The 26,669-nt window shown below is 36.6% G+C and overlaps 4 protein-coding genes across 6 annotated transcripts; 2 read left to right on the top strand and 2 right to left on the bottom strand.

The window, feature by feature from the left end:
- The first annotated feature begins 3,633 nt into the window (after nucleotides 1–3,633).
- On the top strand, nucleotides 3,634–8,173 carry LOC137728881 (protein NPGR2-like). The gene is made up of 6 exons (XM_068467676.1): nucleotides 3,634–3,921; nucleotides 4,524–4,807; nucleotides 4,911–5,163; nucleotides 5,502–6,724; nucleotides 7,250–7,403; nucleotides 7,643–8,173. Exons 2-6 carry the CDS (start codon nucleotides 4,547–4,549, stop codon nucleotides 7,969–7,971), a joined length of 2,220 nt encoding a protein of 739 aa, XP_068323777.1. The 5' UTR covers nucleotides 3,634–3,921; nucleotides 4,524–4,546; the 3' UTR covers nucleotides 7,972–8,173.
- A 304-nt stretch (nucleotides 8,174–8,477) lies between these two features.
- On the bottom strand, nucleotides 8,478–11,319 carry LOC137728882 (polygalacturonase). The gene is made up of 8 exons (XM_068467677.1): nucleotides 10,700–11,319; nucleotides 10,274–10,402; nucleotides 10,010–10,171; nucleotides 9,903–9,929; nucleotides 9,596–9,803; nucleotides 9,350–9,431; nucleotides 8,943–9,171; nucleotides 8,478–8,848 (listed from the first exon to the last, which is right to left on the bottom strand). The coding sequence occupies exons 1-8, from the start codon at nucleotides 11,042–11,044 to the stop codon at nucleotides 8,648–8,650; spliced, it is 1,383 nt and encodes a 460-aa protein (XP_068323778.1). The 5' UTR covers nucleotides 11,045–11,319; the 3' UTR covers nucleotides 8,478–8,647.
- A 6,908-nt stretch (nucleotides 11,320–18,227) lies between these two features.
- LOC137729405 (rho GDP-dissociation inhibitor 1-like) lies at nucleotides 18,228–20,277 on the top strand. The gene is made up of 5 exons (XM_068468351.1): nucleotides 18,228–18,535; nucleotides 18,903–18,972; nucleotides 19,090–19,311; nucleotides 19,566–19,690; nucleotides 19,977–20,277. Exons 1-5 carry the CDS (start codon nucleotides 18,284–18,286, stop codon nucleotides 20,040–20,042), a joined length of 735 nt encoding a protein of 244 aa, XP_068324452.1. The 5' UTR covers nucleotides 18,228–18,283; the 3' UTR covers nucleotides 20,043–20,277.
- A 226-nt stretch (nucleotides 20,278–20,503) lies between these two features.
- On the bottom strand, nucleotides 20,504–25,858 carry LOC137728834 (phospholipid--sterol O-acyltransferase-like). 3 transcript variants are annotated; one of them, XM_068467611.1, is made up of 16 exons: nucleotides 25,517–25,858; nucleotides 25,282–25,417; nucleotides 25,068–25,212; nucleotides 24,701–24,870; nucleotides 24,527–24,603; nucleotides 23,921–24,140; nucleotides 23,667–23,841; nucleotides 23,051–23,150; nucleotides 22,555–22,649; nucleotides 22,166–22,217; nucleotides 21,973–22,044; nucleotides 21,639–21,807; nucleotides 21,430–21,534; nucleotides 21,258–21,342; nucleotides 21,083–21,172; nucleotides 20,504–20,940 (listed from the first exon to the last, which is right to left on the bottom strand). In XM_068467611.1, the coding sequence occupies exons 1-15, from the start codon at nucleotides 25,748–25,750 to the stop codon at nucleotides 21,091–21,093; spliced, it is 1,917 nt and encodes a 638-aa protein (XP_068323712.1). In that variant the 5' UTR covers nucleotides 25,751–25,858; the 3' UTR covers nucleotides 20,504–20,940; nucleotides 21,083–21,090. The 3 variants fall into 3 exon arrangements, 2 of the variants coding, with proteins under 2 accessions (XP_068323712.1, XP_068323711.1); XM_068467610.1 differs by having other exon boundaries at nucleotides 25,068–25,417; XR_011067944.1 differs by lacking the exons at nucleotides 20,504–20,940; nucleotides 21,083–21,172 and having other exon boundaries at nucleotides 21,430–21,524; nucleotides 25,068–25,417.
- Nucleotides 25,859–26,669: the final 811 nt, after the last annotated feature.

The raw sequence follows: 26,669 nt of genomic DNA, 5'->3' as shown, positions 1-26,669 counted from the left end.
TGACCTAGACGGGGTAGCGCATGCGTCTAAGCAAGTATAGACGCTATTTCTTAATTTTCAAACGCCTAAAGATCAATCAAGACAGTAACAAACCCCCTAGCCTAGGTGAGGCCTATGCGGCGCTAGACAGAGATGTTTAAAACAGTACCTATAATTGATTACACAGGTTTTTATAACCTTTGATCCCTCAAATTGAACATTTTAATAATCAAAATTATCCATGAAATTGAAAATGGATCAATTTGGTCCCTAAAAAATAAGGGTCGCACATCCATTTGGTTCTTCCGTTACCTTTCCGTATTTACTATGCTAGTGTGTTGATGTGGCTACATGTGGGGCCCATAAGTCAAAAAATTATTTAAAATAAAACAAAAGTGCTACTCTTACGTCTTACCAAATATTTGTACAAAAATTAAAAACAAACAAAAAGTTTGAGCTTATCTTCTTCCTTCCCTGAATCGGCCACCATGTCTCTCTCTAAGCTCTCCTCAATATGTTCCGGGAGCCAAAATGTAGTTGTGTTCTTTGAACTCCCAACCTTCATTCTTCATTCCAAAAACTCTCTCCGCTTCGCCAAAACCCCCAACCCTCTCTTGTCTTTCCCCAAAAGATTCATCACTTTTCAAAGAATACCTGCCATCTGCATCCTCATAAACTCCATGTTGGTAGGCCAGCCAATTAAGGTTTCGGCTGAGGCGGTGGTGGTGATAGGCTGGCTTTGATTTTGGAGTTGATGACGACGGAAGACGATAGATCAAAGACTACCGGTGTTGCACTGCTTTTTGTTGCTATTGTGAGCAACTCCAGCGTTGCAAACGCCCTAGGGTAACTCACTATTGAATAGCCTCCAGTGAACAGTAACTATCTTTAATGAATAGTAACTGCCTTTTGCATCTCCACCCCTAAACTGAATAGCCATAGCAATAGGTAATAAAATATTAGTATTTTTTATTTTATAAAATAATACAAAATAATTTTATTTGTAATTTCGAATATAATTTTTAATCGGTCTCGTTGTACCACGTGTCATTCAATAAGAAATTACAACTCAAAATATTTGAGAAAATATAAAATTATGGTGTAAGCTGGAAGATAATGATAACAAATTTATAGAAAAAATTAAATCAATTTTTTTTTTTAATTTTAATTTTTTTTACTCCATCTTATTTATACAACATCATTTCCTTTACTTTGACTGGTTCTCTCACCTAACCCTCTCTCTCATTTCCCTTACATTTTTTTTTTCTTTCTCTCTCTCTACCGACGCAACCCTTCCCCCTCATTTCTGAAACCTTTCTCTCTCTTTAATCTCTCGACAGTCTCATTCTCTTTCTACAACTCCCAGAGCTCTCATCCTTCCTCTTATTCGAAACCGAAGCAAATCAAATTAACAAACTCTGAAATCTCAATCCCCTAGATGAGAGGAACTCGAATATATCCTTGCATGCATCATCAGAGCACCATTTGGGTGATCCACCATTGAAGCCGAGAGCTTTAAGCTTCCATTGCTCAAACATAGGTGAGGTTATTGCCCTATTTCAATTGCTTGAGTTATTCTCTGGTTTTTTATGTGTTTCGAGTTGAAACCCTTGGGGTTAGTCTCTGACATTTGTCTGTGGGTGTATCATCAACCTTAATGACGAACTTCGACGAGAGCCGTTGAGTTCGAAGCCTGTTGGGTTTTACATTTAAAAAAAAAAAAATATATATATATATATTAATTTGTTACTTTTTTTTAATTAATTAATTACTTTTTTTATTAATTTTATATTATGGTTAACGTCGCCCTGACGTCATTTGGCGTCACCTGGCCCGAGAGCCCGAGGGCCACCGATTCGAGCCGGGCCTCTCACTCGGGTCCCCCTCATCCACACGCCCACATGAGCTGGAGCTTGCAGCTCTGACTATTGGGTTGCAAAAGTTGCCGGTCCATCGGGCTAGGAGTCTCGATGGAATTGCTATGAGATGCAGGTGCAGATGGAGCTGCTGTAGCTGTTGCTTTTATCAACTGTTTTTTTTTTTTTTGAAGAATGTGTCAATTTAATTTGAATTGGATCTAACTTCATTGCGCCTACATTGCGTCAACAACTTCTTCTTTTTTTTAATTTTATTTATTTATTTTGTTTTTGTAGATTTAGAATTAAAAAAATATAAACTATTTAACTATTTTTATATGATCTAGTTGGCATCATATTTTTAGACTTGTGGAGAAATTTTTTCGTGTATAGAACATGACTGGGTATATTAAGTGTGACATCCCACATCGCCTAGGGGAGTGATCCTTATATGTATATTCTCATCCCTACCTAGCACGAGGCCTTTTGGAAGCTCACTGGTTTCAAGTTCCGTAGGAACTCCAAAGTTAAGCGAGAAGGGGGCTAGATCAATCCCATGATAGGTGACCCACTGGGAAGTTGCTCGTGAGTTCCCAAAAACAAAACTGTGAGGGAATGGTAAGCCCAAAACGGACAATATTGTGCTACGGTGGTGGAGTGGGCCCGAGAAGTGATCCACCCCGGGTTGGGATGTGACAATTTGGTATCAGAGCCTAACCTTTGCCGCGTGTGTGCCGACGAGGACGTCGAGCCCTTAAGGGGGGTGGATTGTGACATCCCACATCGCCCAGGGGAGTGATCCTTATATGTATATTCTCATCCCTACCTAGCACGAGGCATTTTGAGAGCTCACTGGCTTCGGGTTCCATTGGAACTCCGAAGTTAAGCGAGTAGTGCGCGAGAGCACTCCCAGGATGGGTGACCCATCGGGAAGTTCTCGTGTGAGTTCCCAAAAACAAAACCGTGAGGGAATGGTAGGCCCAAAGCGGACAATATCTTACTACGGTGGTAGAGCGAGCCCGGAAAGTGATCCACCCCGGACTGGGATGTGACAATAAGTGTAATAACATAATCTATTAGAAATTATTTTTTTCTTTTCAAGTTTAAAATCAATTGTATTATTATACTTCTGACCATGTTCCCAGCACTTTAGAAGTCTCTCAACTTATGGGTTCCACACTATGCCACATCTGCACACACTCACAGAATAAATAACGAAAATGTAACGAAATGACTAAATTGAAGTGCAACTCTCGTTTTCAGAGGGTAAATTAATTGATTTTCATTTCAAAAAAATTATTTTAATCGAAAAGTTCAATTTCAAAATAAAAATTCGTAATTAAATTATTAAGCAGGGTTTGACTTCCTTATGTGAGATTTAGGCGCCATATGGTGGGATGTGTGATATAGGTCGTGACGATTAAAATGTACTTGAGTTCAATTTGTTGTTTGTTAGATTAAAATATGACATAGGCATGATCAAACACGATAGTTTATAAGTTCAGAATAGAATAAATTATTTAACTTATCTTTATATATCGGTCAAAATCCTTTCTTATAAGTCTCTGCAAATTTATTTCTTTTCTGAAAACTCAATTATATCCGGCCCACCAAACGACCCTTACATCCAAACACGATTATCACATTGCGGATGATACAAGTTAAATATATGTTCGACAATACGAGTTAAGGACAACGAGTAAAGCCAACTACGGGTTATAAAACGCCATCCCTTTTTTCCACGTGGCGAACAACTAACCTCAACTACCTTGGTAAAAAGTAAAACAGATTCTACACCGGCGGGTCCCGAAAGGACGAAGAATTTCCCAATTTCCCAAAACCCCCAACTTTTTTTTTATTTCTTTATTCCAAATCCCTCAATTTCTTAACCCCTCAGCAGAATCTTCAATCTTCAATCTTCAACCTCACGCTTCCAATTCAAAAAATTCAATGCCCTCGTCTCCCCAAATCACACTCCGAAGCAAGCGATCAGAAGGGTAGAAAGGGAATTGGAAAGAAAAAATTGTTGTGGTATGATGATTAATGCATTGGCCTCCTCTGCTTTTCTGCTTTGCAAAAACAAAAGGTGATTGCTTGATTGGTTAATTGATTGCTTTTTTGATTGGGGTTTTACATAATTCAAGGTTGTTCTATCAGTTTCTAGGGTTTGTGGTTGTCGTTTTGGCTGTGGTGCTTGCAATTTATCTTGAAATTTCGGATTTTGGATGGTGCTTTTTGAGGTTTTTTGTGGGTGGTGGCAGGAATTGGATGAGGGTGTTGGAATTTTTGAAGTGGGCTTTAATGGGGGTTTTTCTTTGATTGGTATTTTTGTTAGGCGAGCGATAAAGTTAGGGTCTTGGTATTGAATTTTGCTGAATTTATGTGTTTATTGTTGTTGGAGATTTTTCTTTCTGTTAATTTTGATTTGTAAACATGTTTTCTTTTTTTCCACTGTGGGAAATGTGGTTATATGCAGTATTAGTTAGTTGTGATTCTCATAATTATGCGCGAAAGTTCGAGGTTTAGTGTTTGATTGCGTGATTGATGGTTATCTGAATTTGATCATGATCTAATAGATAATTTTGTACTAAAAAAAATAGTTATAAGCTAACTGTTGTAACGGGCATGTTTCGATTTTGCGTATAAAAGTTTCTGAGTTACTGTTGATGGTGGTTTTGGTGGTTGAAGATATGGGAGCAAAGTGAAGCGTTATGAGGAGGAGTAGTAGTGAAACAAGGAGGAGGGGTAAACCTTCGTGGGAATTTGGAAAGGTAATGAAGTGTTTCTGTTCGGGAGAGCAATTAAGAGCGGCAGATGAAATGGTTCCTTCAGAAAATGAATCCCTGGCAACCAAGGATGATAAATTACATGAGTCTTCTTTGCGAGCTGGGGAGGCTACAAAGAAACCGCATGCTGGCAATATAGAAGAAGCTGAATTATCTCTGCGTGAGAGTGGTTGTTTGAACTATGAGGTGTGTTTGCTCTAGAACCTGCCTATCTGTAGTTATACAAACCTTTTTAATGGTGACCTTGCAAGTTGTTTGTTTATCTTAAAGCTAAAATTTGAATTTTCAGGAAGCAAGAGCGCTATTAGGAAGATACGAATACCAGAAAGGAAACATAGAAGCTGCTTTACATGTATTTGAAGGAATAGATATTGGTGCATTGACTCCGAAGATAAAAATCACCCTTGCCAGAGGAGGTGAGCGTCGTAAAAGGCGCTCTCAAAGTTTTTCTACGCCGCCACTGTCTATGAATGCTGTCACTTTACTTCTGGAAGCAATATTTCTCAAAGCAAAATCATTGGAAGCTCTTGGGAGGTTTAAAGGTATGAAGCTGATTTACAGATTTTTCATTCTTGTTTGCAGAATCTTGGTTGCTGTGAGGATGTATTTAATTTTAACCCGCTCACATGTGAGGTGTTTAAATTTTCCTCATTTTGAAAATTAGTATGTATTTATTTTGTAAGAAAATGAATCTTTTTTTTTTCAGACATTTTGTAATGTTGTTAGTTGTTACCAATTCAGTTCAAAATTCTGGTATGCTTCACCATTATCTTGAATGTTTTACTTAGGACGGGTAAAATGAATGATGGAATCTGTGAACTTAAGTTGATAATTAGGCCATCATTGCATGGCTTATGTATATTTTTAATTATTCTTGCAGAAGCTGCTCAGTCTTGCAAAGTTGTTCTGGACATTGTTGAATCTTCATTTCCAGATGGCTTGCCTCAAAACTTTGGCGCTGACTGTAAATTGCAGGAGATTATAAGCAAGAGTGTCGAGTTGCTCCCAGAATTGTGGAAATTGTCTGATTGTCCGCATGAAGCTATCTTGTCTTACCGACAGGCTCTACTCCATCACTGGAACCTTGAGGTAGAAACTACTGCAAAGGTTCAGAAGGACTTTGCTGTTTTGCTTCTGTATAGTGGGTGTGAAGGAAGCCCCCCAAACCTACGCTTCCAAATAGACAGTTCATTTGTACCCAAAAACAGTTTAGAAGAAGCTATTCTTCTGCTAATGATACTACTTAGAAAAGCTTCTCTTCGAAGAATTCAGTGGGATCCATCAATCTTGGACCATCTTTCTTTTGCTCTGTCTGTAGCAGGGGATACCATGGCTTTAGCTAATCAAGTTGAAGAACTGCTCCCTAGGTTTATGGATCGGAAAGAAATATTTTACAAACTAGCTCTCTGCTACTATGGAGCAGGCGAGGATTCAGTTGCCTTAGATCTACTGAGGAAATTGTTGAGTAAGAGCGAGGATCCAATGTGTTTTCCAGCTTTGTTATTGGCATCGAAGATATGTGGGGAAAATCCCAGTCCCAGTCATGCAGAAGAAGGGGTAGGATTTGCTCGCAGAGCCCTCGAAAGTTTGGATGGTAAATGCGATCATTTGAAAAGTACCGCCACTTGTTTGTTGGGCATATCATTTTCTGTGCATTCTAAATCAGCAGTTGCTGATTTTGAGAGAGTGACAAGACAGGATGAGGCACTTCAGGCCTTGGAAACTGCTGGGAGAATGACAACAATGAGTGACCCTTTTGCTCTTTACCATCTCAGCCTAGAATATGCTGAGCAGAGAAAGTTGGATGCTGCACTTGATTGTGCAAAGAAAATGCTAAAGCTGGAAGGTGGTTGTAATATTCAGGGTTGGTTGTTGTTGAGCAGAATACTATCAGCTCAGAAACGGTTTGTGGATGCTGAAACGATCATAGAGGCTGCTTTGGATCAGACAGGGAAATGGGAACAAGGAGAACTACTGAGAACCAAAGCCAAACTTCAAATTGCGCAGGGTCAGTTCAAAAATGCAATTGCAACCTACACTCAGCTTCTTGCTTTTGTTCAAGTTCAGAATAAAAGCTTTGGTTACGGGAAGAAGCCTCCAGAGGTACATTGTTTGATTACTTTTCGCATTTAGAGTCAAACTATTTGAAAGATAGGGTTTCCCTTTTTTTATCTCTACAACGGTTTGGGGAGTGAATATTTTTTTCATATACTTTCGATACTGAAATTATTCCGATTGTGTCACTACTACTCGTGAACCTCTGACCAAATGATAGTTTTAAGGGTTTTATAACCAGTTAGGATGCTGGGACCTTGATGTGATGAGAGCAGGAAAGGGAATAGAGGCTAAGTTGAAATATCATATTCATGTTACAAATTTTGATGAACCTTTTGTTTTCATTGAAAGGAATAGAAGTAGGTGTATTAAATCTTGTCCTCAGATTAGGATGCGAGTGTCTGGTCATAAAATTGTTTTCTTTTGATACACTGACATTAACGTTGGGATAATTATGCATCTGTTTTCTAAACACAGTTTTTGTTAGCTTAGCCTTAGACAGCTTTCATTGATAAGATTTCAGATAATATTGTTCCACTGCATTTAATCTTCTTTTGTTTTTGTTAATGACAGAGAACTGGAAATTTACCTGGAAGGTTGGACTTGGAAATATGGAATGATCTGGCATATTTTTATATAAATCTCTCACAATGGCGTGATGCGGAGGCTTGTCTTTCCAAATCTAAAGCCAGACGTGCTTACTCTGCCAACAGATGCAACGCCACAGGTAAATTCGGACAATCACCCGGTTTGTGGTCTTTTTTCTTCCAATCAATTTCTTGATGTATCACAGTGCTCTATTTTCCTTGTCTAGGAACGATTAGATTGCTCACTAAATAATTTGTTATCTTGGTTTTAAAGCATTAACAATTGAGAAAGAAATAGATGGATTTATGCACATTTGTGTTTGCGGAAACTTCTGCTGCTGTGCTGTGCTAATCATGTGGAACTTCGCGGATTTTGCAGGTTTACTTTATGAAAAGAAATGCCTCTATAAAGAATCTCTAAGAGCCTATTCAGAAGCTCTGGATATCGACCCCTCCCATGTACCAAGCTTGATCTCTATGGCTGCTGTCCTCAGACGTCTTGGCGATAGCTCACACCACTCTCACACAGTTGTCCGAAGCCTTCTGATGCATGCACTAAGTATTGATAGAACGAACCATTCTGCGTGGTATAACCTTGGTCTACTGTACAAATCTCAGGGTACGCCATCTTCTTCATTAGAGGCTGCTGAATGTTTCAAGGCTGCACTCTCTCTCGAAGAGTCTGCTCCCGTTGAACCCTTCAGATAGCCACACCTACATTTGTGCACACCTTTCATTTCTGTCAACTTCAAACTTCTCTCCCATCCACATACTTCCTCTTTAGATGATGAAAATGAAAATCCGATCTCGGATTTGGTTGAGTTAACCGTTCTCAGGCTCTGTCATACGGCCGGATACAAATATAGATACAAGGAATCCCGGCCGCAACCAAAATACAGTAACGATTTTATACACTTCGCACGCAAAAAGATTTCTTTCCCAATGCTGTCTTAATACTATAGTTGTAACTTTCGTATATTCTCTAATATACCAAATTTTCACATCATCTTTGGTTCGAGCCTTATGGAGTCTCTGGAGAAACCTTGGTTGGAAGGCCATCTGTTCGGAGAGAGGTTGCTAGGGTTAGGCTAGTCGGGCCAAGTCGACTCGAACTTTTTTTGTTTTATATTTTTATCCACATCTGTTGTTCATAATATTTGAACTCGGGACTTCTTCCAACAATGTAGAAATGGTCGTTTTGTTACTCGATGAAATTGTCATTTGTAACTCGAGTCTATAAAAGTTGCATCTTTTTCTTTATGAATATGTTTATGTACAATGCCAAATTAAACATAAAAATTACAAACAAACAATTATTTATGTGCTGATTGGTACAAGAATTGCATATCTATTTCACAATGCCCATAATTATGAACCCTAGGTTTTAACATCTAGGGGAGGCAACTCCTTTGTAAGCAGGCTGAACATTGTTGCATTCAGCTCTTCCATTCTGCAGTCGAACACTTTGCAGCGCGATCCCCCGACAAGGAACACTTTGGCTGCAGTTCAACGTTATCGCGTCGCCGGAAGCACTCGTTCCTCTTATGTTTTGGTATAACACATTTTTCACTTGAACCGCCGATTTCTGCCACAACGAAATAAACGATCAAGGAGTGATTAGGGTTTGTCCGGGGACTAATTAACGAAATGCGTAAGAACTAGTTAAATTAATTAATTACCTGTTGTTTGCAATCTTTGGTTTTGTGGTCACAGTAGTTCTGGTCGATGATGATGGGGTTGGTGACATTGTTCATTTGCACATTCTGGAAAACAATGTTGGTTGCACTGCCTGAGCCTCCCTGCCACGTCTTGATCCGGAGTCCATTGGAGGTTCCTGAAAGCTTAGCTCCATTCACACACACTCCTGAAACATGATCTTTTGAGCCGTCTTCTCCCAAGCTACCAATACTGATCACAAAATTAAAACAGCCGTTAATATATATTGGTATATTTACTAATCAGCTGTTATTGACACTATAAAAAATCATCATGTACTTTTCTCGACATATAAAACATTAATAATATGTTGACAAGAGGAATTTAGGATGACTTGTCGAACAATTTGGAGACTAGGGTTGGAAATTACCTGATTCCATGGCCTGGCCCACAAGTAATGTCTGTGGCTTGAACTCTTTCGGACCCACTTACAATAGAAATACAGTCATCACCTTCACAATGCAAATTAGAAACCATTAGATTGTTAATTAACTTAATTTTATGTATAATATGGTTTAGTTTTGTATCTTAATGTGTTTGATCGATCATATGTATTTATCAAACGCGAAAGACCAAAATGATGACTTTTGAAAGCGTCATGAACTATTTGTCGCACCTGTTCCTATAACCGAGCTCGAGATAGTGATGTTCTGGGTATTTGTCACATGAATTCCGTCCGTATTAGGGCTATCCTCCGGTGCGGTTACCGTGAGACGGGAAGCTTGAACGTTGATGCAGTTTTGGAATCTGACATGCATTTGTTGTGCGTCTTGGATCTTCAGATTCTTCACCACCAAGTTATTGCACCTGTTGAAGGTCACAGCCTGCACATTGCATGTACAAATTTTAATTAGTTCCAGAATTAATGGTGCTTAGTTAATTAAAATGCACATACAAATTCAGATTAGAGTACGTATGTATACCGTGGGGGCGTGTGTACCGCAAGGGGGCTGTAAATCAATGAAAGAGATTGTAATTAGTACAGGATTATTATTAGTTAGAGCTAATTATTTGTTTAATTAGAACGTACCTGAGGTTTTCTTTTGCATGAGTTTTTCCACCAGATGTTTCCACTGCCATTGATGGTTCCAGGACCAACAACTAGCAAGTTTTGGACATTGTCAAAGATGAGCCAGTGGTCTATGTCTTTGTAGATTGATCGGTCTTCTGATGCTTCTATGGTTCCATAAATCTGAATTTTTCCAAATATTAAGCAATTAATATTAATATTAATTATTATAATCGTCAAAGTTTATAGTCCGGAATTACATAGATTATCCGAATTAATTATTACCTGCACTGTAAGTTGAGATTTGCATGGGCCTGAGAATTCAATTGGCCTAACAAGATATTTCTTCTGTGGTACCACAAGAACTATTGCTCCACTGGAAGAACAAGCTGCCTTCCATGCCTTCACAAATGCCTAAACCAACACATGCAAAAAATAAAAGCAAAAATTAAACAATATTATATTCATACTTAAACTGTAAACTTTTGGTTCAACCAAATTAAACACTTAAGTGCTGTTATTTGTATCACATTTACTCAATAAATAATAATGAGTTCGGTCCAAATAATAATAGTACTATTAATTTGTACCAAACATTATGGACACATCTTTCATAAAACAGAAATGTGACCAGAAATGTTGTTATAGTTAGCATCACCATATGAATATTCTAATATTATTAAGCCTATGAGCCCATCATCTGTTGTTTACCTGTGTGTCATCAGCACCATTCCCTTTAGCTCCAAAATCGTCGACGCTAATGGTTTTGGCCGGAGCTGATGATGTTGCTATCCCACCGGTGATTGTGTTGAGCTTCCTTGAACTGGAGAGCTGAGTTCTTGGCCTGATCAATTCCATGAACTTTAAACCTTCAATGGTGTCCATGTATGAAGGATAAGCCCTAGAATTGTAGCCGGACACCCTATCATCAACATGGTCAACGTAACTATGAAGCGCGTTGACCTCCTGGAAACTACTACCAGAACATGAAGTTGTACTGAAGGAAACAACAAAAACAACAACAAATGACCACAACAACTGTGTTTTTAAAGCCATTGATGCTTTCTTTTTACTATTTAATTTGGTGTAAAAGGCTGGTACTATATTCTCTTGGTGAGATACAAGATGGCACGAGGCCTAGAAACACCTAGCAAATCGTCTTTCAAAAAGAACCAAATACTAAAAGGAGGGTCACGAAGGATAATAAACCCTAACTCGAGGCTGATAATATTTTTGAACAATGTGATGGGATGTTGGAAAATGGAAACTTAGAATTGTAGCTAGAAATGTAAGGATTGGTGTGTTCAAGTGATGATGATTTGGTGAGAATGTCATGGGATTTCCATTGGTATTTATGGGCAGCGGAAGAGAAGGGTATTGACGGCGGTTGTTGCGTACTGTGTCGTCTTGTAGAAGGGCTCTTGAGGTGTGGGTTCTCAGACATTGAGAGATTCAGACGAAATGATCTCTTGGTCGGACTCTATGACTTTCTGCGCCATGCATTGCATCCCTTATGTTACAACGTAAGTCGTTGCATGTATAAAATAATATATGAAAATAGATTCGGTTCAACTTTTATGGATTTAAAATAGTTTCAATTTATGAAGTTGATGGAGTTTTTTAATGGACTTTACAGAAGTATGATTTATTAAGGGTTAAATACTCTATGTGTTAGTGCAATATTGACAATTCTTGACAAAATGCATGAGTCTGTAATAGCTTAGACTTGTTATATATTCTCAATTGTAATTGTTTAAGTCTAGGGAGGTCTCTTACTCTTTTGATGAGAAGATGTTACGTGAACAAGATACACATTCAGGTATGTTTGCATGCATGCATCCAATTACATTTATCTATATCTCATGATATTGTATTTAAGATAGGTCTTTTATTAAAACTACTTTCAAGATAATTTGATTGTATTTTTAAAAAACTTATCTGATTGCATATTGATGAGAGTTATCCAACTAAATGTTTGCATGGTTGACATTGTTTTAAAAAGAAAAGTTGTTGCCGTGTGTATCTAGGAATTGTGGTTTTAAAAGGATTATCATTTTCCTAAAACCTATTTATTAGTTATGAAATCTTATCAGTTCAAAATTGGTTCCCGTGCCTTGAGGATTATAAGGAAAGGTTGAAATTAGATTTGCAAGGCAGCTGCATATGCATGTTTTTCTTGGATTAGAGATTGACAACAACTTTGAGTTTTGAAAAGAAAAAAACATTATTTTTCAGTGCATTAATCTCAAATTAATTTTTCAGTGGCTACCATCTTGTGGTTTCAATAGCATGTGTTTTTTTAAAGAGAAAATATTATTTTCATGCTGATTTTCATTTGGTTTTTTTATTGAATGTCAATTATGAAAATGTGCCTTGTGATTTTCGTAATTGATTGATTTTTCAACCAAACAATTCATCATATAAACATTCTGCATGATCGAGTTAGTATCTTGCAAAGTTCGAGGAAAAGGTGATTGACGATCGTGTTAGTGTCGTGCCACTTCAACTCGAAGACTGAAGAAAGATCGAGTAGCAAAGCGCAAATACAAAGCTGCCAACTGGTATGTGTGTCTGGTTGATGAGTTTTTTGTAAGTCTTTATGTATTCCTTCTTTCTTAGTGCTTCCTGGCTTGGTAGCCCGAGGATTTTCCCAGTGGTGGGTTTTGCCTCGTAAAATCCTACATCATGTGTGTACTCTTTATATTTATGCTAGATATTTTGTGTAGGATTAGAGTTGCATAACTGATTAACATAAATCATAATTTGAACTAGTTTTAAGTTGAAATTTATTTATATTTCTAGTTAATTAAGTTAGTACCCATCCTAGGACTTTCACTATGAAATCCCTTCAAATTTACTAAAATTTATCACTTTAATATTCTTTAAAATCAAATCATGACTGATTAATACACTCAAACTTTTATATACTCTTCTAAAATCCTCACTGAATAAACTCAGATTTCTGTTGACTTTTATAAAATCCTTTAAAATTTTAATTGATTAATACACCTGAATTTGTATGGAGTTCTATAAACTTGTTTAACATTCTGACTAAATATTCCTGAACTTTTATAGACTCATTTAAAATTCTAATTAAATACACCTAAAAACGAATAATGCTTGTGTCCTCCGTAGGGAACCGACTTGTCCCTCACTTATGATTTACGCATCTTTACCATACAAATATTATTATTGGAACCGTTCATTCTCTTTATCATCATCGAAAGATCATATCTAAAAGAAATATTCGATTTGGAGATCGTTTAGCCATCCATATATGTCAAACCAATCAATGTTTTTGGTAACAAGTAGCATCCTTATGATGAACTGTTTATTTGTTTGATGCATATGAATGGCTAAAAAGACTCCCAATTTAATGAGTTTTTGCAGATATGATCTTTCGATGATGATAAAGATAATGAACGGTTCTGATTATGATATTCGTACAGTAAAAATACGTCAATCATAATTGGGGAAACAAGTAGGTTGCTCCATGGACTACCACAACGGTCAAGATGACAACATCCCCCGCAATTCAACTCGAGGGTTTATCAAAATTTATAATACTTTTAAAACTTTGTATTTGGGAAACTTTTGTTTAGTACCAGATATAACAATATACAACACGTATAATGCATTGTTGATGTTTTTAAGAGAAATGCAAAAGTATTGTACTTGATACCAATCAATCACTGATCGTATTGGAACTTTATATTGAAGATGTAAAAATAGCCTGGATTGTTGTTTTGGATACAAGTACAATATTATACACACTCTTAATAAGAACATTGCAATAATATAGAGTGATGCTATTGCTATTTAGATAGACTTGCTCGGAATGGTAATAGTTTTCTTGAATTCAAATATATTTCTATCGTGTAAGTTTTGTGTCTTGATCATAGCATGGTATAACCCTTTGCTATCTCGAAGGGACGGCTCATGCATGTCACCATGCAAATGTACGTTATCCACTTTTCACATGCATATGTGCTGACACCTTGCGTATTTATTTGAATTTTGAACACTCCACGAAATGTTGAGAAAATACATTTTCGATTATAAAAAGTGTAAATCTTGTGCTTTATTTCTACAGCTTTGAATTGGCTTAAGGGTCACGTAATAAAGAATAAGATATAGCCAAATGAAACATTAATTTAATAAACTAAAGGTGAAGCATCCACATTTATATCATGCACTAGCCTCCAGGGGGATTAATTAGATTGCCGGTATGTTTGGTTGTTCACGACATCGAAGAAAATTTGGTTCACTGTATTTGTTAGGGTTTTCTGCCCTGCTGTTTGGTTTTTATCCAAAAGTTTTACGGGTTTAGGAGCTATAATTCTAAAAGAGCAGAAAGATTCACATGAAACGAGTTCAATGTCACTTCATGTTCTCTAATTAATAATACATTGTTATATACGAGTTTTTTTTTTTCACAGGATAATATAGTATTGAATTGAAACGTCATGTGGTGGTGAACCCGCTTTATATATATAAGTTGCTCTCTTAAAAGAGAGCACTTTTATTCATGGTGTCTACGTGTCCTGATTGAATATGCAGAAGCGTGCGGTTTAAGCAATGATAGCCTCACAAAAACCCTAGAGTTGTCGTCAGATGTTTACTGACTTGTTGGAATGTTGAGGGATGGGTTTGGATTAATTTGTAATCGAAAACACACCTGCCGTAAAATTTTGGCACTTCTTTTTTCTACTTTTGAGCTTCAAAGTTTGCTCTTAGCTAGTGGCCAAGAAAACCCTAGTGACTTTTTCTCTTCTTCAGGGAAGAAGTCTTCGATGTATCCGGAATAAGAACATGTGATGTTATTATTTAACTCAAATTATAATAATTTAATTCAGTAAATTTTTATTTATTTTTATATTTTATGAATATACTCTAAAGATATCAACTATGTCATGATTAGAATTTAGACACTCCAAATATCAACTATGTCATGATTAGAATTTAGAACACGTGGATTGATATACACTACATAACTTATATTTCCGATATCCATAAAAATTTCTCTCAAGTAACATGGTTTTAGTTATAATTTATTGGGAAGGCATGCAAAATCACTAAGGTTATGTCATTAACTGATGCAAAAGATTTTCCCACATTGGGTTTTTCTGGGTTGTACATTTTATTTTGGCATCCCACATACGGCTGCCAAGTGTATTGTGTATTAGCCTATTAGGCTACAAATCATCAGTAATTACTCTCAGAAAACGTACTAAAATGGTTATCTTTGAGTTTAATCTTCTTGATCACACATCATGGTATGGAGCACAAGCCTAAAAATATTAGATATGTAACTACTGCCTTATCCTAATCATGTATTTATTAGGCAACTTAACTAAGATAAGAAAGAGAGTACGTAAGTACGATGGGTGATAATTGTAGGAATGGTTTAAGTTAATCCATACATTGTGAATCATTTGTGAACATACATTCTTTCAAAAGTTAGGCCAAAATATTAAGGTTTGCTTATTGTTAACGAATTTGCCCACACTTGTCGCCAACTCAATGAGGCTGCTCACCGTCTCACACGTTACGCCCTCTCCTCTTCATGTGATTGCTCATAGTTTGAGGAACCACCAGATGTAATTCTTGATGTCCTACTGTTTGAAAGTTGTAACTAATGTTGTCATGTGCTGGTGTCTTTCCCAGCCCCTTGTTTTTTGTCTCATTTGCTGGTGTTTAGCTTTCCAGCCTTTTTGTATTGGCTCCCTTGGAGTTTTATCCAATTTGAAATATATGCCGCAGCTTCCCTCCCCCCCCCCCCCCCAAAAAAAAAAAAAAAAAAAAAAAAAGGAACACTCCAAACTGTTAATTATGTTCTATAATTGTAACCAAATTAATAAGATAAGTAAATATGCTTGTTCATTTTGTGGTTCAAAACTTGATTCACCACATCATTTGTAGCAGTATTCATCTCTGCTTATAAGCGAGAGATATTAAATTTAACTCTCAGAGAAAATGGTGAATTTGAAACCAAATTAATATGACTATGTACATTATATTCTTAGCCCAAAACTTCTCCCCCTTAATACAAATATTATTGTATATGTAACAAATATTTTTAACTGGACCAAAAAGAGGTTAGAAGTCGGATTAGTAGATTAACCCAACTATGGAATTCAAGGCCTAACGGTTGCCTCATCCTGTTCGGTATGGCAGGTCGATTCTTTCTCAGAAGCCCATTGCCAACTCATTTCTCTTTTCAACAACTCAGTTTCATCGCATGTTACTTATTTGGAATCGAGGAAAGTTATGAATAGAGATTGCTCATGCAGCAGATAAAAGTTTTTCCGTGGTAATCATGCCTAGATGTTCAAGCATTAGATAATTGATTTTAACGCGGGATTCATTCATTTTTTATTCTTTATGGGTTGTAAAGCGCATGATATGTCACAGATAAAAAATGAAAGAAAAGCACATCACACATATATTGACTTTACACTACCAGATGAGGACAACCGACCGTTATAGTCGACAAAATGCTGGTCCAGATAGTTCGATTCCAAAGTTTTTTATTTTTTTATTTTTTTTATTTTTTCGGATCGAGAGAAGAAGAAAGTGTTATCTGCGGTTTTGTTGGTAAAAGTGTTATTATTAGAACTCCAAAATAATCATCAGACTTCTACGAGAAAAAATAGAGAAAATTAATGAAAAAAGTTTGAAAACTTTGAATTTTAACGAAAATGACAAAATAAAAGGTAAAATGAATAGTACCATATTGATTTTTTAGTGTAAAAATATGATTTTTCGTTAAAATGAACAGTATATGAAGCTTTTCGTTAAAATTCTAGAAAAAATATTGTGAAATAGATTTAATTGAAAACACAAATAAAACGGTCAAAAGCCAATAGTGCCCTTAGGTGGGTAAAAAAGACATTGCGTATATAGGTTTATTTTTGTTGGAGGTTTGATCGGTCCAGTGAACGAATTTTTTTTTAAAATTGTTATTAACATTATAAAAATTTCATTCTACATTTTAAATTTCTATATTAGGAAAGAAAAATACAATTGTAAGAAGTGTAGAATGAGATTTTTGGAGTGCCAATAACACTTCCCTTTTTTTTTTTGGGAAATTTGGAAAATAACCAAAGTTTAGACCCAATATAGAATTATAACCATTGTTTTAATTTTATGATAATTATGATCAAAATTTGACGTAAAGGTAATAATATACCCTAAATATTAGGGTTTCTCACAACAACCAAAACACAACCTTTAAACAACCTTATTACAAGGAATTAATCTCTATGGCTTTTTTATTTTCATTATTCTTTGCAACTTTTGAACTACTTCTTGCAACCTTCCAGATTTCTGCACAATGAAAGCATGAATCAAAAGGTAAAACTAGCAACATTTTTGCCGTATCCGTTCTATGCCTTTGCAAGAATTAGAGATTTTGGTGGCCAAACAAAATTTGACTCCATAAGCAGCAGGAAGGCAAGGACAACGGGTGGAGGACGATTTCCCTCCTCATCACATTGAGAGTTATGCTTGAAAAAAATGTTTTACTTCACTAAAAATGTTTTACTTCACACTGGCACCTGGAAGATTTTCCGTGGTATATTTATTTGATCTGAATTTATGTTTTACTCATTTTCTAGAAAGGCCACGCTTTCAAAGCTCCCATTTTCACAAAATCAATGGTTTTCTCTATATTTTAATCTTCCAAGTTCTTTGATTTTTTTATGTTTTCCATGGAAGCTGTTTTAATTCATGCTTTTATTCTGGTTTAAAGGTTGAGATATCTAAGGGTATGGTTAAAGATCCTAGACATATGAAGGTAGTTTAAATATCCATCTATATTCAAATCTATAATATTATAAGCTGGGTTTTGGTTGTTATGAGAAACCCTAACATTAAAGATATATTAGTACTTTTACATCATCTTTTGGTTATAATTATCATAAAATTAAAATGCTGGTTATAATTCTACATGGGGTCTAAATTTTAGTTATATTTCCAAATTTCCCAAATTTTTTTATGACCGGAATATAAATAGTACACCACGTGCTTTTATATAAGTGCTACAAAATTTTAATATTTAAATTACTAACCTTTTAACATACATATCATACTATTTGTATAGTAACACGCAATGTACTATTCGTGTTTTGGTCGCATTGAAAAATTTCTTCCAATGAACAGACAGTATATCCGACATTATACGTATTTATTGTCCCCATTCAATCATAATCCCTTCCTTTTTTCTGTCATTGTTTACTCTTTTGAATACCGCACCCTGTGTGTCAGTCTGGGGAGTGGGGGAGAGAGAGAGAGATGGAGGGAGGGAAGAGGGCAGATGAAGCAGGGGCATCATCGTCAGGTGGGTTTTCATCAGCTGGGGCTGTAAGTGATCAGGGAAGAGGAAGACAAGAAAAGCAGAAGGAAATGGCTGAAAAGCTGAGTGCTTTTTGTGATGTTGGGGAAGAAGAAGAGAAAGAAGATGATAAGAGTAATGGGGTTGCTGCTGGTGGTGGTTTTGTTCCTGGGCCTTTGGTTTCTCTCAAGGAACAGATTGAGAAAGACAAGGTACTCTCTTGATTCTTCTCTTTTGGTAAAGAATTTGGGTTTGTTTTAATCTTGCTTAATTAATTGGATTATTGTTTGATTGAATATTTGTAATGGGTTCTTTGGGAATTTTCTTGGAACCCAAATGATGGTTGTGTTTGGTATCTCAGAAGCTGCAGAAAAAGAAAAGAAAATGGTCTTTACTTTTTTCTGATCTCATTTTCTTAGCTTTCTGAATGTGTGACCCCTGCCATTGCCCTAGCATTTTTTGAATTTTTAATCTCATTTATGTCCAATCCAATTAGATCAATTAGTTAGTTTGTGTGAAATGGAAAATCAAACTGTTTGGAGTTTACCAATTCAAGTTTGAAGCTACTTGGCTGGACAGGATGATGAAAGCTTAAGGAGGTGGAAAGAGAAACTGCTCGGTTGCTTGGAAATGGAAAGCGATTTGAATGGTTTGTTTTTCGTGTTTCTTTGATACTCGCTTCTTTATTCCACAGCTACTTTGTTGTGGTTTTTGAATCTGTTGTCTTATGTTTTTTCTAAGAGTCTTTTGTTTGGACTTTGATTAGGCCAAATGGAACCTGAAGTCAAATTTCACTCCATCGGAATCATCTCTGATGACTTCGGGGAAATCACTACTCCCTTACCTGTTGCAGAAAATCAGATCAACCATGTCCTGTTTACATTGCAAGAGGGATCTCAATATCGCCTTAAGCTAACATTTAGCGTTCTGCACAACATTGTTTCTGGCCTTATCTACTCCAACACAGTGTGGAAGGGAGGACTCCAAGGTAGTTAATAGTGTTTTATCATCTTGTCTAGATGTTTTAAGCGCAAATAGAGACGGTTGAAAGCTGATGAAACTTTTGGCTAAACCTTGAAGGCAGTAACGTAATTATACTACCGAAAAATGTTAACAACATGTTAATGTAGAAGGAGGTAAGACTAGTATAGCATAGAATGCTATTTGCGCCACCTGTGATTAGGTTTATGTTCTGTTTGCTAACCGTTATACCAATTTTCTTTTAACTCTATCATGTGTCAGTCGATCAGAGCAAAGGCATGTTGGGTACGTTTGCTCCTAACAAAGAACCATATGTGCACACTTTGGAAGAGGAGACCACTCCATCTGGGTTGCTTGCAAGGGGCATATATGCAGCAAAGCTTAAGGTGCGTGGCAGTTAGCACATGTGTTTATTCAACAATGCGTATTTTCATGCAGCGAGCTCAATTTGAGATTGAAAACTCTGTAAATAATATGAAACCTCGTTCTTTCTTTTATATTTCGATTAACAATCACCGGCTTGTTCATTCACATTTCGATTAGAAGGAGAAGAGGTGCCTATTTTGAGATCTCTTAATTTTGCAGTGGTGACATCAGTCGTAATGTTACTAGGGTTTCAGTAGTATAACAAAATATGTATTGATGTTTTTTCTCCGTTTCAATTTTATGCAGTTTGAAGACGATGACAGGAGATGCCATATGGAACTTCACTACTCCTTCGAGATCAAAAAGGGCTGATAGCTGAAATCTTTCGGAAGATCCGGCATCTTTAGATTTATTTCTTCCTTTTTACCCCCCTATTTTTCTTTCATCCTTGAACCACACATCTTTGTTGTATAAGCGTTTTCCTTGTAGGGGTGATTGATGCAAATGTAAAACTGAATTATTGTTCTGTCTCCTTTGGCTTGTGACACAAATGTAGAATTTTGCATACCATTGCTGTTTGAACTTTGAACCCGTCTCTGTTTTTCTCCGGGATGTCATGGAAGTATCGTCGGAATACTCGAAGTTAAATGAAAAACGGCAGGAGAGAATCAGTTTTCTTCGCTTGAGGTCTTCTCAACTAAGCAAATGTTCAACAAGGATTTCTAGTTACTGGAAAGGCTGCAAGATGAAGTTTATGGATTTAAAGGTACAAAATCCTCCCCCAAACCATCACATTTCGAGAAAATTTTCCAACACGTACATTCAAAATGTAGAAGAATGACATTGTATTCTGTAAATGCAAATGTTAACACCTAGTTCAGTGGGATCTCGAAGATCGACATACTCTAGTTCAATACGTCTTTATCTGTATGTGGTTTAGTAGTAATACAAGTAAACAAAGCACATTTATTGGCAAGAATCTCATAACAGGCTAGGTTAAGCACAAAATAAAAGTATACAGCGTGACAGAGTTTGGGAGGGCTGAGCGGCGAGCAAATTAGATTCAGCAGTGCAGTCCTCCAGCTGCAAAAATCGACTGAAGACAAAGCTGAGGCGCCGAGTTAGGTTCTACCAACAAAATCATCAAGCCTTCTGGAGATCTGAGATGCAGTCCCGACTTTGCTTGATACAAAAGGGAATTGCTCAACTGTTGAGAGTTTCTCGGGAGACGAATGAGACCACTCATATGTGAACGGTATGTGCCTCCAATCTCGAAAATATCACCAGAATAGTTAAGGTTATAGTAAATAATACATTCCAATTTAAAATTGTTGGATAACAATGATACAGGGGTATAGTCTGATTTATGCAGAACTAATCCTTTAGAGAGAAGATAAAGAAGAAAGAGATACCTCCTAATCTACAAATAATGCGAAAGAAGATCTGCCGAAGAATTCTTCAACCTACAGCTCTGTCCTAAATGGACATCTCCGAAAAGGTATCTGCATCATCAAGCTTGAAAATTAAGGGGTGAAAAGGAAAACTTAAACTTTTGGAAAAGACTTGTGAGTTTATAAAACAACAAACCTATATTCACAGTAATCTGTCCATGCACATCGAGCTTTTCCATAATCCCAATAACAGTCCTCATCCCTCAGAGGTCCACGCTTGGCTGTTGCAGATTTTATATGTCAGAAAGACATCAACACTGCTCGAAGGGAGGAGGAGACAGAAGACGAAGAAGAGAAGAAGCATTCACCTTTAGTAACAAATGCTGATTTTGCATCGGGATGGATATCATGCCACATTTGAAGCCACAACTCTCTCATTAAAACCGGGGATCTAACAATGTTCCTATGATTCGCTACATTAAGACAGTGTTACCAAAGATGGTAAATTATACAAGAACTCTTATTTATATGCAACAAATAATCATAGAATAATGACAAGAGAGTGGAAACTGGAAACCTTTGTCTATCTCCCAGACTGCCGTCCTTTTTCCTGGTATACTTTCAGAATCTTCATAGAAAGTTATGTACTTGACCCTTGGCAACCTTGTCATGTTGGGCAATATATCTTCTTCATGATGATGTTCCACATTCAACTCCACTTGCACATCAGAACCATCATGCTCTGACTACAACATTGAGAAAACGAATAATAAAAACTCACATACAAGGCCACTTTACCGGTGAAGAAGCACATCAAACTTACTGATGAATATTCTCATTTTCTTTTCCTAAACAGACAAATGAAATGAGTTATTTCAGACAAACTCATATGACTCAAAGGAAAGACATACCTGAGGCGCTCTAGTTATGTTTACTTTTGGTCCAAGCCAATTCTTGCACCAAGAAAGAGAATGGTACGGGACCTGTTAAATATCGTGTTTACAAAATGCTGAGTATGCTATTCCAAAACCAGGCTAAGAAAACAATAATGACGCAGGAGAATCTAACTTGAACCATGCTTGCATGTAAGAAGTTTTAACTCACAGTCTCATCCCCGCTTGAAGCTCCTGCATTTCCATCGACAAGATTCCCTGACCTAAAAGAATATTATGGAATTATCAACTGTGGAGTTTTCAAATAGAACTGTAACACTCTGAACGTATGTCATTTTTCAAAACCCCATTTTGTACAATAATTAGTTAATTGACAGATAAAGAAATAATAATATGTTGATCTCCATCTGCTTTGCTTATGCGATAAAGTCAACACCTTGTGATGTTTTACCACATAGTCCCATACAGAAGGAGAAAGAGACCTACCAGTTAAGTACATATAACATTTGATGATGCGTTTGCAGTAAATGTATTCAAGCATACATGCACCAGGTGTGCTTGTGTGTAGTATGGAAATAATAAAATAAGGAAGAAACTTACCTTGAGAACAAGGAACCTTCAAGCTCATAAATCACATCGGTAATGATCCAATTATCGGGGTAGGGCTTGCCACTTGGTGCAAAATAGTAACCAACCTGTTTTTCCATGCCAAGATACCAAAACTATCATTCACCAGAACACCGTTACCAGCTAAATGTAGAACAGGCACCAACAAATCCCTAGTCATAAGAAAAAGATATCTTAGGATGAATAGAATCTAGCAGCTTTTCTTATTGTTGTTAAAACCTATTGAATAATGAATCTGAAGAGTAGCAGCAAGTGCATCTTATAAGCAAATATGACTTGGTAATAATGAAGTAGAATTATTTCAAGCATGGAAAATACTATGAAACAAAGCACACAAAAGTTATATTTCCAAATTCACTACTTTGATAGGAAACCTGCAACAAAAAACAAACAAGAACGCCAATTATGTGAAGTTGCTTCAGTCATGACAAAAAGAAATATACTATTCGCTACGACATGGAAAATATACCTCAGTTTTCAAGTCTGTTCCGTAGATACAAAATATATTTTTTAGAGGTGGCCTGTCCCATGGTGAAAGCGGATTTAAAACTGGATCATCATGATATAACCTGAAAAAACAGTGCAGTTGGAAAGCTGAGACAGACAACAACATTCTGTATGCTTGAAAAAAGGTCAAAACATTTTTATTTTTATTTTTAAATAGAAGCAGAAAGTTAAGGGGCAATATGCATAACAGAGATCATTTATCCATACAGAACCCGGGAACTACAGTCAAGATAGCTTAATCCTTGATGTCCACCCGGTAAAATATTGGAAAAGAAAATAAGGATATACAATGAAAAAGAACTACATATTGTATGGCAAAAGGTGTCCTTTGCCAATGCCATTTAATGGTGTTGCCTACCCTAGGTACTGGAACACTAAGTTAACTAATCGATGAAACTATTGACGACAACTTGAAGTTCATGCCACTAACACAAAGAAACTGAAGTCTAGAAGTTGTAAAGGATTAAGTTTCGACCCAGCAACATGAACAACAAAAGTTGTTACACAAAGGCATCCAATGTCAGAAAAACAAGTTAGCAAAATGATACTTCATTATGATTATATATCAAACTACTCACTTCTTTAATTGATGCAAAATCCTCTTCATGTCTGGGTCATAATCCTCTATTGCTTTGAAAAAGGTCCCATCTGATATTTCGCGAGCAGAGAAAGACAATTGGGTAGGAAGTCCACATTCTATGCTAGACAAGTTAGCCTCAGCTATTTCTGTAACTGATGGATACGCTCCAAATCCTGTCAACATAAGATGCAAAGAGTACATATGAAAAACAACATCACAACAAAAAAAAATGCATCATGATCAAAATTTTACCAGGGATTGAAGGAATTTCAATATTGATAATATTTGTTGGCCATCCAGAAAAGTTAAAGTGAAATTCCCTGTCATCACAGTGATAATTATGATGACCACTCTTGTCCCTAATATCCACAGAGAAATGTTTCCAGTATGTATTATCTGCCCTGCAATACTTTGAAAATGGCAACATCCATAACGTAGAAGCAAATGAATTGACCATCAACCGAGCTGTGCCCTGATAACCGGAAACATATAAAACATGAACCATGTTACAACATGAAACTGCATCTAAAAGAAATTATCATGAACATCCACTATTTCCAAACAAGATAGGCATGAACAGTGATTTTAACTGATTGTCATACGCATTTATTTGCCCTTGAGTTTACAGAGCATGATCAAGATGATATAATTTTGGGAATTCTTACATGTATTTACATATCTGAAACGTAATGACTGAAAAACCAACAATTGGTTTGTTCTATTTTTTCCATAAGCCATTAGCAAATACCTAAATAAAAAGTAAAACAAAAGCTACACTTCCACCTTGGAGGAGTAAAGAAAAAAGAAAAATAAACAAACTATTTTTGAGGAGGTTTATCAGCGAGCAAAAACGGGTACCTCAGAAATAGGAAGGCCAAATGTTAATCCAGAAAGTGTTCCTTTGACTGCCTCAACTGCACCAAGAAGTGGAGCTCCTGGAACGAAGTCAACAAAACAAACTAGATAAGTAGAACACATGATTCTAAGCAACAACTTTCAAAGTAAACAGATTTTGATGCAAACCAACCGTACCAACGGCAAAATAGGCATGAATGTGCTCATCCAGCCATTGGATATAATGCTTTGGTGCAATTTCCAGCTTTAACCATTCCAAAAAGTAGCGGAAGACATGATTCCCTAGCGAATGGGCAAACACTACCGAGGGTCCTCCTCGAAGTTTCAGCGCCGTTTCAAATGTTAATCTGCATTTTTAATTTTTTTTTTTTTTTTTTCACATGATGAAAAGTCCAAGCATAATTAACAAGTTAGCATATGAACATCATTTGACACTAACACTTCTGGATATTGTATCAATGTGGAAGTAACGAAACGAAGAATTCATAGAAGAACATAAAATAATTAGTAAAAAACAGCATGAACTTCAGATAAAAATACAAACTTTAGCTTATGAAAGTAAAGGTCTCGCTCCTCGAGCTTAGACGGCGACAGCCTCCAGTCGTACGGCACAGCAATGATTGCATTTGCCTCGATTCCCAATTCAATACACCATTTCACCCATTCTTTCCACACCGAAGAAAGCGGACCTGTTCCGAAAAGATTAAGAAAATAAACAAAGCAACGAGCTTGAAAATATGATTCAGAAATGCATTTGCCTGTTATGTAGCCAGGATCGAGCTCCGTGATGGCCGAAAGGCCGCTATCGGGCCGGGACTTGCATTGCGGGTGATCCGTTTGGTTGTACTGGTCGAGAAGCATACATTTCAGCCAGCAGTTCACGGCGGAGAGAAGCTGCAACGCACAAAAATCATCAGAAATTTGAAGAAAGCGGAGCTTTCGGAAAATCGAAAGCAGAGAAAGAGAGAGAGAGAGAGAGAGAGAGAGACGAACTTTGGTTGTGTCGAGCCAGACCAAATCGAGAGGGTTGAAATCGAGAGGAGAGTAAGGGCAGTCGAGGATCGACCAGGCGCGGAGCTGCGTGGAGGCCAAGCCAGGGATTATAATACCGGAGAGTTTGGAGTAGTCGCCGCTCCAGTCTCCTCCGACGCCATGGAAGAGTGGAGGAAGAAGGAGGAGGAGGAGAAGAAACGCCGTGACGTGGTGGTTGTAAGACGGTGCTCGCATCGCCGTTTGACGGTTTGGAAAGAAGGAAATTGCAACTGTCTTTTTATGACGCCATTCGATTTGGGGAGTTTGGGAGTTGAAAGCTCTTTTTGCCTATTGGCCCCAAGTCCCTTTCTTTCTGCTTCACCCTGTTTCTTTTCCCGAAACGACGCCGTGCTCCTGATATAGAATGTGCATCTAGAACTGACCGCTTTTGGTGAAAAGTGCTTTTGCATTATAAAACTGTTTTTTCGGATAAACATCTTGATTTTGGTCAGGAAAGCACTTGACAACGTATTTTTACATTAAGATGTTTTTTGTGATGATAAATTCGATATTATTTTATTTGTTCACATTTAGTGTAAATATTGTTGTATAAAAATACGTTTTGAAAACAAATCTCTCGCTTTGTATGGTAGTACTGAACTTCTTATATACAAAAAGTCTTTCATTTTAAATGATGACAAAACAATTATTTTATATACTGATTATTATTATTTAAAGATCTACATAAACATTCATTTAATTTAAAAATCGTTTAGTCATCCACATAAATTGCAGTCATTATTATGTTGAACTGTCAATTTTATTAATTTGTATAAATGGCTAAACAATCTTTAAGTCGAATAAATATTTTAAAAATATGATAAAGAATAAAGAAAATTTCAATTGCAACGTTTTTTAACTCATAAAATAATATCACATCGTTATTAGTCTAGTATGAATGACTGTTGCACAAGACGCTTTACTATAATGATGAAAATCGATCGTACATATCAATTTTGATACTGATTCAATTTCCTTCATCTCGCGAGAAGTATATATCTGGAACAACTAACTAGTAAACGGAAAAGTCAAAATGTCAGTGAGATCGAACAGCGCAGGCGGGAGGCTTTAAAAACCAAATCTGGAAAGCGCGCGAGCTTGAAACGTCAGCGTT

This window comes from Pyrus communis, chromosome 3 (genome assembly GCF_963583255.1).
Source record: "Pyrus communis chromosome 3, drPyrComm1.1, whole genome shotgun sequence".
Classification (NCBI taxonomy): domain Eukaryota; kingdom Viridiplantae; phylum Streptophyta; class Magnoliopsida; order Rosales; family Rosaceae; genus Pyrus; species Pyrus communis.
The sequence above is the reverse complement of the archived record's forward strand: the minus strand, read 5'-3'. Positions and strand labels throughout refer to the sequence as shown.